A 12,182-nucleotide genomic window follows, 5' to 3' on the forward strand; every position below is an offset into this window, starting at 1 on the left:
AATTTTTCATTAGTTTGTGCACTGTGATCCTCATGGGCCTTGAACACCAGTGTTTCTACTCTCAGTGCTGTTGTCAAATTTCCTTAGGGATGACCTTATTCTGATGTTTTTCCTTTTTGCTTTACTGTAGTAGATATGTGTAACTCCTAATCTGATGCTTCCTTTAGTAAATTGAGCAGATAATGAAAAGGTTCACTATATTGTGTCATAAAAACGTTGTTCTTTAAAGAAACACTGCATTTCAGCCAGATGTTACTGCCTCTCATGCTAGCTATGAGTCTGTGGGTCACGTGTATCTCTGAATAAGAAAGCGATAGGTTGATGTGGTTTTTAGGCATTAAATTTGTAAACTACTGACAGTTGGAGAAATGGTGATCTGTTCAAGAAGATGATATCTAATAGGATAGAGGCAGCACTGATATGTCAGGCCATGATTTTTTCAAACTGAAAGTTTAAAATTTGATTCTAATATATGTATTTTCTACTCCAAATGAGCAGAATGATTTTTGAAATGTGCTGCACTGTGCAGTATTTTCATTATTTTCAACTGAGAGGAGCTGGTAGGTGTTAAGCACTTAAAATATATTTTTTACTGGGACAACTAAATAAGGGGGTTTGAGCTTGATTTAAGTATCAGGGTTTTTCTAACTATGACCCAATATCTAAGCTAAATACTGAACTTAGAGTTTTGAGAGAATGCATTTGCAGAAATGGCCATGAAGATCAAAATCTCTTCAAGTGAATTAAGTAGTCTTAAATAATTAATCTATCTGAGTGTACCAGTACAAGTGGATTTCTAGTTCATCTTGAGGAGCTCATGCTCTCACTGTTTGTATTTGACTTTTGATTAGTTCTAGTCCAGTCCTGTGAACTGAATGCCAATGTGTGAGTGGACTGTGCTGGGTGCAGTTCTGGAGCCTGGCTTCTGCCTTTCTTGCATCAGGGAGGAACCTGATTCACGTGTCCCGAGACTGTTCTGCACTGTGATCCATCTAAGTGCAGATGATTGGGATAATTTGCTTTGAGAACTACTCCTGATACGAGGTAAAAGGCTGATGTTCTCACAGCCGCTGTATTTTGTCCTGAGTTATACTCTCCAGAACTTCTGCCACTAAAGTGGGTGAATAACCAAATTCTAACTTCTGACAAAAGGGATGATAGATTATAGCAGCAAATGTGTTTGGATTCAGGTTTACAGCCATCAGTGGAAATTTAATTCAAGATTAGTACACTACAAGTTGGGCAGATTTCACTGCTGAGATGAGTACAGCAAGTCTAGCACAAAGTTTTCCTGGACTTTTCAAAAATATGTATGGAAATATGTATGTTTCTGAAGTAGTATGGAAAGTAGTCTTATGCGTAGAAGTGTAACTGGATTATTTCCCTATCAAATTTATAGGTAACTTTTAATAATTTCACCTCCATTTTCATATTAGTAGTTTATAGACTTCCCTTCTGCCTATTTGTTACGTGGCCAGGAAACCTGTACTATTCTAAACTTAATGCAAAGTGAAAAATAACACATTATTACTGGGCATAGCCTTTGTTTGAATGGAGGTGCAGGAAACGGACTGCCCAACAAGCAGCTACGTTCCAATACCATCATGTATATAGAAGGGTATAACTGCTACTGGTCCTAGTAGGGAGCTCTGGTCCTCCCTACTGCATCACAGTGATTTGTTCTGAAGCTCTTTGTGCATAAAATGGTGAGATAATTATTGTAAGACTATTCCTAAATATCTGCACAGTAAGAGGATTAATAAGTTTCTTTGCTCAAGGAAATACAGGAAAACTTGTATGGGAAAAGGAGTCTGTTGTTTTCCTTTTATGGGGTATATTGTTTTTAGTTTTCCCAGCTGCCCAAAGTTTTAGAAAAAAGCAAAGTTGTGAAATTAAATGCTTTAATGGAAGAGAAATAACCCAAAATTTTTTTGATGATGGACAGATTTTTAGACTTTTCTCTCCATAACAATTTTCAGCACGCAAAAGTCAATATTGTTCACTGATCTGATTAAAAACACCTGCTTGCAAGTAGTTCCTCCTTTGGTAAATACTTTTGCTGATTTAGGAAAGATGGTTTGAAAAAACAGATTAGAAGCACAGACTTGTAAATTATTTGAAAAATAAATGTCTTTTCTCTGTACTTCTGAACACATGATTTGAGTCTTTCTTGCTTCTCATTTCACAAATTCTTGCAATGAGATAAGGAGCAACATCCCTTCTCCAGCATTAATGCTTGTGATGTTTTCTTTTTCCAAGAGAAACCAAATACTAGAGTAGGCCCTGACATGTCATGAGAGAGAAAATCAGTTTCAGATATGTTTTACATTTATTTAGTGGCAATTTTAAAGGTATGCTGTCATCTGCTGAAGGACTGGGGATCTGACTCTCCTATGAAACTGAGAGGTCTTGGGCTGTACGTGCAGCTCCCAGGATTACCGCGTGTTTCATTGAGTTGGTTAAATGCAAAGTGCTTAGAAATTTCCTGGCGTAGGACCAAGTGCCAAAACTCTTTGTCCCAGAGGATGCCCCATCAGCCCGCAAAACTGCATTCTCTGCGTCTCCATGAACCTCTCATTCCTTCCTACCATCTGCAGGTAGGGTGGTGAGTCCCCCAGTGCTTACCTGGACCCTGGCTTTTTCTCTTGAGAGATGGGAGGAGGCTGAGGGAGACTGATAGGCCCAATCTTTCATTTTCTGGACATAACACTGCAAACACAGATTTTTCTTTTTATAGCAAGATAGGCAATAACAGCAATCCCACTTCCTTGACCTGATAGATTTAAAGCTAAAAGAGCTATGGAAGGTTTTTCAAGAGACTTAGAATTGTTGCTTACCTGTATGTTTGGAGGATAATTTCTTCTTAGAACTGTGGAGACAGCTTTGGCAGAGGAGCCCCTAGTTCTTTCCCTCTGCCAGGCTGCTGAGGACACTGGCTGCAAAGCATTTGGGTTAGGGTGTCTCTCTTTGCAGAACCCAAACCCTGCTTGCTTAGAGACCTTCAGAGTGGAAGAGGGTTAGTCAAGGTGATCAGGTTGTCTGCAGAGTTACTTCTCGGTTAAATGATGATCTGGGTAGTTAAATTCACCCTAGATTTATAAGATCTGGCTTAACTGTTTCTTTAGCTTTGATTTGGGACTCACTGGTGAAAGCACTGGAGGATTTCATTGGGCACTGGATTGTGGGCTCTTATGTCAGTGCAGGTTGCTCAAAAAGCTTCCCTTAAAGGAAAAGGGAGCATCCAGATGCACACCTTTTTGAATCAAAGCACGGTGCACTCCATAGCATCCCTTTAAAGCAACGCTTTTTATTTTATAGTTTACCTTCCATGTAATTTAATTTTTTTCCTGTGGTCACTATTCAGATGGAGTATGTGGCTATAAATATGCATATTTGTTATTGATCTAAATGTGATATGTAAGAAAATGTAATGTAAAACCTTTTTGACATAACCATTGAGTAATTCTTTCAACCTTTGTCTGATCAGCTGGCACACAGGCAAGGAGAGGTTATTATTTTGTATGACATATGCAGAACTATAATTTAGTCTAATGATGGTATATTTTCATATTCACAGTGAAAGGGGTATATGTATACATATGCACATATAAAGCAGGAAGAAGGAAAACCTGTTTTTATGTAAAAGTGCACATGATATGTATAGATGAATCAATCTGAATATATGTAGAAAATGGGTGTGAATAGATATAGAAAATACTTCAAATTGCTGAATAAAATATGCCTAGATTCTTAGGTTCCTTTCACATAATTTTTGGTTCTTAAAATACTCCTGTGAAAGTGCTGCTTTTATCTTTTCTGTGTGACGATGAACTTTTATGTTGGAAAGTGTTGAAAGTACTCAGATACTAAAGCTTAGATTTGTGTTTTGTTTGGCAGTACACTTCTGTTTAGAATTCTTTTAATCTATCCATTCCCTGCTTTTATATTCATCTGATAGTTGAAGGTTCTCTGAAGGGTATTTCTTTGTATATGAACTTATTAAACCAATAATGCTCAAAAGTGCGAAATTTACTATCCTTTTTTTCCTTTTTTTTACATCATAAGATGGGCTCTTGTTTGAGTTGTTAAATTTCTATTTGCCTTTCTTGATTTTTTTTTCTTTTTTTTTTTTTTTCTTGGGGGGCAGGGGGGGAAGGGCTATGGGGAAGGGCAGGGAAAATAAGAAACAATTTATATGGTAGATCTAAAGTTTCATTAAAATTGCTTATGCCCTGTCCCAGGCATTTTAAGTGGGCCATCTGTCTAAACATCTCTGCATTTTTTTCTGATCATTTCCTCGACTTATTCATGAGCCATGGGAGGGCTCCTTTGTAGTCTCCATGTAGCTGGTTCAGTCTACCCCCACTGAATACATCTATGTGCTTGCATAACATATCTTTTCACAGTGCTGGAAATTCTCTGAACTTGGTTCAGATGAATGGCCCACTTTCTGAAGGTCTTTTTTTCTCCCCCTGCAAGATTTGTATGCAGAAACTGACCTTGGTGGCTACAGAATCCAGCACATTATTCTTGATCATTTTACAGGCCACCTGCTGTGAAAGTTATGATGAAGGATTTCTTAATGATTCTTTGACCATTAATATTGTTTTAAGTCAATATTTCACTTTTATTTAACTGCTGAATAGGTAATTGCACAATTGAAAACCAGCTTTATAGAGTGTCATATAATGTGGTTTTCAAGCGCTTATAATCTTTCATAACGGGAGGATTTGTTATGATATTTTGGGATTTCTCTGTTTACGTAAAGTATTATGCAGCAAATATATCAGAAGTAGAGAGAATTTGTAAGTGTTTTTCACCTCAGCGTTAGAACACGTATTTTGAATTGGAAGTGAAAAAAATCTATATGCAATTTTCTGACCCTTTAGGAGCTGGTGACTTTTATCATAGCTCGTTACATCATCAGTGGTAATCAAGAGAGGGGAGTTTATTTGTCACAAAGTGCAGAAAATTGTAGTTTTTTGTTGAGTTCCTTCTATCCAATTGGTTGATGACAATCAAAATGGCCAGGGCAGAGTTATTATTTGATTTGCTTTTGTGAATGTCTGTTTTCTTTCATTGCTTGTTTTTGACTAGAATAGATAATAGTTTAACTAGTGACTGTTTTCCATAAGCACAGTAAGTGTGTGTTGATCTAAAATTTTTAGCAGTTGTCTGCTTTCCTCACTGAAAACTTGCAAAGAAAGCCAGAGCAATGATTTCTGGATTATTATAAAGCCATCCCCCTCTCTTGCGCATGGCAGTTGGGGGTAAAAGGGACATAATACACTGTCTAAAGTATGAAATAAATTATGGGACCATGACATTATCTCTAGCTGAACAAACAGCAATAAGGGTTGAAAATAAATAACTGAACAGGAAAATGATGCTGTTTTTCTTGTTGCACTGTTTACAGGTTTTTGTCACTTCAGTGCTTTGGAGTAAAGCCCTTATGACTTAGAGTCAGGCCGTCACTGTATTCCTCATCTGGGCTCCTATTCCTTGAGATACTTCCCTTTGGAAGGCAGTTTGGAGTAGAGTAGTTCAGAACTGCCCATTTTGTATGGACGGAGTTATAACACCCTTCTCCACCCATCTCCTGTTGTTGAGGCTGCAGTGCCGCCTTTGCTCTCTGTCTCTTTGTGTGGAGTGCTCCTGGCAAGGGACAGCAGCGCACAGTTCTCCATGGTCTTGCTTCCCATTCACCTGGCACTCATCTTGCTACGAAACTTCAGAGTCTTCTTGAAGCTGGTGATCTTTATGTGTGAGTGAAGCAATTTTTTGGATGATGTGTCATTTGCCCAAACTGGGAGAAAAAAGGAAGGGCATGTTGAATGCTGTGAAAGACGTACTGTGTGGATTCTGAACCTAGGGTTGGCGCAGAAGTGCCTCACCTTTTTTTGTGTCTTTTATGGTGGCAAAAATTACATTATTTTTATTTTCAGTAGTTTTTGTTTGGTTTTTTGTTTGTTTGTTTGTTGTTTTGTAAATAGAATATGTCGTATTTCAGCCCAATATGTAGAATTTTAAAAGTTCTACATTTTTGGAAATAGCCAGAAGTTTGGGGAGTTTCTGTGAACTAGTGTGAAATGTATTCAGAGATCAGATGTTTTCCCTTTGGAGGACTTAGAAGAGTTCTCAGCTAAGGAAGCAACCTTAGCCAAGAAGAAAGGTAATTTCCCAAGCCCTAGGACTTCTCAGATATTAAAAATAACCCACCACAAAACAACAGAAACCCCCCCCCAGAAGACCCCTTTCTTAGCCTGATAGAAGCTTCTGTATTTCTAAAGCAGTTCACAGGCTTGAGCAACTTCCTTTTCATATCCAAGAAACTTAAATATTGATCCTACATTTTATACTTTGAGATTCTTACTTATAAGACACCCCCCCCCCTCAAATCCCATCAAAATGGAGTCTACTACAAAGTAATTTTTTTGAAAGGAATTAGATTTAACAAAGAAAAAGTAGGATTGTCAGGAGCTAATACAAGTATCTGTCCTAGCCAGATAAGTTACAGTTACCACAGGCAAAGCTGATCAGCAAAAGTGAAAAATGTCCCTGTGCAAATGGATTTAGCAATTCCAGGAGGGAAGTACAACTTGTTGTGTAGTTGGTGTTAGGTGCAGCTCTGGACCTTGCCCTCCTGGCCACCAGTGTTGCAGAGAGAGGAATTATGTGGCTGTTTGAAACCCAGGCTAAGCAGTGATCATAGTCATGCCTTTCAAGAGGCGTGCATCCTGTTTGGAGATACACTTGACAAAGCTCAGCAAGACAGGACTGAACAAAAATAATCCCTGCTGGAGAACAAGACTGTCTTTCCTTTGATGGCCAGCAGCCAGATTCATGAGGTCACTTCCAGTCAAATGCAATATGAAGCAGGGCCGTGCCAGCAAGGCTGTAAGGAATCTCATGCCACCAGTGAAGCAGATCTTCTAAGCTGGGTGTGAGATGAGGTCTTATCTCTTGTATAAGAAATATAAAGTTGCTATAAGCCACTAAATCCTGTTGGTTGTTGAAGTGGAGTGCCATGGAGAATTTAAACAGGTGCTGCCAATGCCTTGCTGCATTCCTACTTACTGGTGTGCTGATATGATACCAGGAAGTGCAATGAAAACATCTTTCAGCTTGCTGCCTGCTACCTGTGCAGGAAATTCCTCTTCCTCTTCTTCAGGAACTCCCGTGTCTAATGCACTTCCTAGCAGCCAGTCTAAATGTTTTGGTGGCATACAGGAATTTCAGTATGAGGTGCTGAGAAATGACATTGCACCCAATAAACCATAGATAATTCCTCAGATTTGTTGTTTTGACAATTGCCAATATATTAAATGTGAAAGGTAACACTCGGCATCATTTTTGTGGAAATAGGTTATTTTCAATATCTGTTTTTGTGAACTTTTTGGGTAGTGATAGAGGTGAGCTAAGGTATTTGGTGAAATCTGGTTTAGACCTTACTTGGCTTGGGTCCAGGAGGAACCAAGAATAAGTATGCATCTATTTGTGTCTGATATATTTAGTGTTTCCATTTTCCCTTTTCAGGCACATTGAAAGGCACAATTTTTGGAATCTCTTTGCTTAATTAGTTACTCGAACATGTTCTTGCTCAAGTTTCAGGTGTCTAAAAATCCAACCCTCTTAAAATAATAGTGGAAATTATTAGCAAGTCAGTTTGTTATCCTTGGTGTTGTGAGAGCGAATTTCTCCTTCTGTGGCTTCTGGAGGCCTCACGGGTGCTTCTCCCTGTTGATTCCACAGGGACCCTGAGCACTCTCTTTGGGGAGATGTGGTTCACTGGGAACCTGAATCCTCAGGAGGATGCATGTAACATAACACAGAAAAACGTGTTTCCAAGTTTTAAGACTCCAAAAGCTGCAGTGAAATGGGGTAGTAAGCTCTAAAATATACAATAGATGAATATTATAGCAGAAATGATCCTTAGAAGAGACCTAAAGCTGGTGGACTTATTATCCCTATAGATTTCTTTCAGAAAAATGTAAGCATGTGTAGAAGAAAAGCTATACTAAAATAACATGTCTTTGTTTTATCGGAGTTTAAACTCCAACTTCTTATCTTATCTTTGGGATACATGGTGCTTGCTGATGGTGACCACTCATCAGGAAAGTTGTAGCATACCTTTGGACACCAGTTGTTATGGCAAAGTGGAAGAGAGGAGAAGCTAGGAGGAGAAAACTGAAAACAAATATACATTTAAATACAATAACTGAAAATTGCTTGCTTCACTCTGAATTTCCAAGAAAAAAGACTCGGGTCTTATTTCTCAGCTGTCAGATGTGTGCTTCTTTAAGCTAAAGTTGAAAAGATTCAGGTTTCTTGTATTACTTGACAACTGGTACAGCCACAGAAAGCTTTGGAAATAGGTATTATCCTGCATATGGGCTGTGATATATCATCTTTTTTTTTTAGTATGCTTGAAGGGCTCTGTGGATGAGATATTTTAAAATGTATATTAAGTATTAAATTGCTTTTATTACTTGTTTGGCTGAATCTTTTGTCTGTAATTGGCTTTTATTTAAGATTGACTCAGAGTTAGGGGAAAGACATAGTGATTATATTTTGCCCTTAAGAAGACTGCTCCAGCTATCACTGGTTGCTTTTCTCCTGCCAACCCACTTTATCATCTCATTTCTTTTTCATCCTGTTTGAGCTAATTCTGCAGCAAATGCTGGCTGTATTCAAGGGCCTCCTATAAGTTTATCAGCATACCCAGTGTGTCAAGGCAAATCTAGAAAGTAAGGGTGTATTTTTTTCTTATATATTGTTTGACAGAAAAATTGTATTTAGTATATTTTTTTCAAGTATGCTTTCCAACTGTGTCTATAGATTAATGATATTTTATATCTTTCTTGACCATCCTGTGAGGCAAGTGCTTCTGGTTAAAATGGGAGAAGCATGAAATCTCTGTTAAAAATTATTCTTCTGCCTATTTCTTTTTTAGAATTCCTATTGCTAAATCAAAGAGAAGGAGCTGGGAGCTCTCTGTGCGTCTCGGAGATGGAATTTACCCCGTTGCAGTTTCAAAGGATGGCTCATCATTTTCTGTAAGTTCTGCTCATTTTCTAAGAAATTCAGTGCAGTGAGTCAGTGTATATTATCCCTGACAGCTGCTAAAATTCTCTGTCTCTTCGGTGACCAAACGCAGATGTTAGTAGGCAGTGCTATGAATTGCAAAACAAAACCGTTCGTTAAATAGTGCTGGTGGAGTAAGTTTTTTCTCTGCTCGTGCCTGTGGAACACTTTTGTATCTACTTGTTTATTAAATTAGTTTTCTAAATAATGACCCTGTTCAGTGTTTTGTTTAGAAGTAATGTCTTATGCTCCACTGTAGATAGATGAGAGCAAGAAAACAAATGCAATGTCAACAACAGTTGCATTAGCAGAAGCTAGTGGTTAAAAAAAAGACAAATCAAAGAACCAAGCAATTTGAATAAGTAATCATACTGGAATGGCATTATTCAACAACTCAGTAGTAGAACTGTATGTGGTCATAGTAAAATGCCCAGTAGAAGAGCAGTAATACTGAGTTCCATAGTTCAACTGTTCAGTAGACTAAAGCCAAGACACAAGCTGGTTGAAGTATTGGGAAGGTAAATTTATAGAGAACTACTTTTTATGTCTGATAATGGTAATTCCACAACCAAAATGAGATTTATTTTTTTAAAATAGGCAGTTGATTCTTGTATCTAACTTGTAGGCAAAAGGTTTCAAAGGGGCCTAAAGAAGTTAATTTTTCTTAGTCATTGAAAAGCCAGGACTATGAGGAATCCCAGAAATCTTCTAGTTTACCTCTGATAGCTCTTTAATTTTCTTACATATGTTCAGTGAAGAAACTTTTCTGCAACATCTGCTCCATGACATATTTTATAGTCATGATGTTCACACCTGTGTTGCATTCAGAATAATGAGATTTCTTTGAAAAAAGGTATTTGAATATTTATTTCATATAATGAAAACAGTATTATCTCTGTGATTTAATTTTGCTTTGTTCTACTGAGATTCTAGATGTAATTTTCAGTTGAAACTGGTCATCTTTTCAGGTGGTTATTTTTGCTTATGTAAATTGAGGTCATGATAACGTAGGTTTTTTTAAAAAATTGTTTTGTTGGCCTAACTGGGGCAAGAAGATGCCTAACTAATATCCTTTGTCATACTACCTGTACTTCCATTCCACTGTGTTTTACATATACTCATGGGGAATGTGAGAGTTTTCTTTTGGAAAGAATTCTAGGAGGTCTTGAGCAACTTTTTACTCAGTACCTGATACATAGTGCTGTTCCATGGCAGTGACACTTGCCCTACTTGTGGAATGTTGCTTCAGAAGTAAAGGCAATGTCTGCAAGCAGCTTTTTCCCGAGTTGAATTTATATAATGCTCCTAACAGGCATCCTGTGAACTTGGATGCAACCCGTTCAAAAAATAAAACACCTCTACCAGATTTCAGCCCAGTTTAGAGCTGGACTGGCACTGCTCTGTGCCCTTCCAGGAGCAGTCGTTGCCCTTGGTCTTTCCACCTTTTTGGTTCAACATTACCGTCTAACAGCAGTCAGTTGGGAGCTGCTTCCTCCTGTGAGGGGTGGCTGGCTGCTGGTCACTGTGAGTGTTGCATAGGCCCTTGCTGCTGTGAGCTCAGAAATCTAATCCCCATAGCTGGACCTCCCCACACAAGAGCATTGTTTAGCACAACTAATTACATAGGTGTGCATCTGTGTGCATATGTGCACACACGTTTTTTGAGAGGTTTGAGCTGCGTTTAGTTACCTAGGCTCTCGCTTTTACTTGCCTACATAATTCAAGAAATACATCTTTAAACTGGACTAAGCAAAGTTTACAGACAGAGGAGGCCTAAGCATCCTTTTGTGCTTTTGACTCTATGGATCGTGCAGGTAAGTGAACACGCAAGCTTTCATGTGAGTTATTCCTAGATTCCACTTCTTAGAGCTGTAAACTGCATGGAGTTTCTCAGGAGGTATGAACTCTGAGAAGGGATGCTGAATATGTAATGCTATTACTGCTGGCTTATCACTTTAAATAGAGAAAAATAGTTCTGACCTATAGCACAGTCCAAACCTGTCTCTTGGTTTAAGTAGAACTGCTAAACTGTAATGTTGTGCAGCAGTGTGAGAATTACAGCTGGTATAAATCCAGTTTCACAAGCCATATATGGAGTCTGATTTCTGATCCTTTGGTTTGTTATTCAAACAGTAACAACTGTGAAAGTTCCTTCTTGTGTCCCTGCAGGATGTTACTGCTGTTACCATCTACTGCTAGGCCAGGAGGCAGGAGCACCCCTTTCACAGATGAAGGGGTGCCTAAACACTAGGGAGAGCTAAGTAGGGGTCCTGGGTGCATACCCAAAGCCTAGGCCAGAGGGATTTCCGACAGCAGCTTTTACATTTTAATTCTGCCCTAACAAAGGCTGTAGACTTGGGGAGAGATAATTCCTTATTTATTTGCATCTAGAAAATTCTGTAGCTGATGAAATAAGTCACAGCAGGTGGACTGCACAGTAACCAGAAGTCTATCTCACTTAAACCTCAAGGTGTAGGGTATTAAAATTTGCTCCAAAGCTTGGGTTTGTAAAAAGCATACAACTGCTATTGAATACCAGGGTTGTTTAGAGTTACACTTATTTTCGTTGTTACAGGATAAATAGCAGAGAATGTGTTATTCTTTTTTAATCATTTTATTTTGGCTGGTGTTCTCCTGTGATTGTGCTGCAGACAAGAGTGTATAGTAAACACAGCACTGTCAAAAATCTGAATTCTTATTCAGAGCTTCACAAAGGAAAAACAACTGCCTTAAAACTTCAAAGAAGGAAAAGGAATGAGAAATCGTGTTTCTGATCAGGTGGTATAAGACACCATCAGGAAAAAAAAGGGGGAAATTCAAAGCTTGCTTTATTAACTTTGCTGTCAGAAGCACAAGCCTCACTTTTTGAACTTCTGCATTTACTTTTTGCTATTAAGTTGCTGTGACACGGGCTCCTGCCTTTGTGGGTTGTGTCCCCTTGTGGCTTGTGACAAAGATAGCTGGATCTGTGGTGCAGTTAGATAGCCCAGTGGGAGGGCCACCTTCACATTCCCCTTCAGAAGTTTACTCCTGCTGCAAACTGTGCTTTGCAGCAGCAGCATTCGCATCCTGATTTACTTTGTTTACCACAGGGACTC

The 12,182-nt window shown here is 38.5% G+C and overlaps 1 protein-coding gene across 1 annotated transcript in view; it reads left to right on the plus strand.

The window, feature by feature from the left end:
- The window catches only part of PCCA (propionyl-CoA carboxylase subunit alpha), a gene marked incomplete at its 3' end in the record, with an annotated part of 260,224 nt that overhangs the window by 157,203 nt on the left and 90,839 nt on the right, over positions 1 to 12,182 (plus strand). Inside the window, exon 19 of the mRNA XM_027880315.1 lies at positions 8,954 to 9,056. Within this exon, the coding sequence (XP_027736116.1) occupies positions 8,954 to 9,056 (103 nt within the window). The remainder of the gene's footprint in view (positions 1 to 8,953; positions 9,057 to 12,182) is intronic.

The sequence above is a fragment of the Empidonax traillii genome, unplaced genomic scaffold, assembly GCF_003031625.1.
Source record: "Empidonax traillii isolate 1590-97213 ecotype Southwest subspecies unplaced genomic scaffold, ASM303162v1 scaffold68:size1967880, whole genome shotgun sequence".
Taxonomy (NCBI): domain Eukaryota; kingdom Metazoa; phylum Chordata; class Aves; order Passeriformes; family Tyrannidae; genus Empidonax; species Empidonax traillii.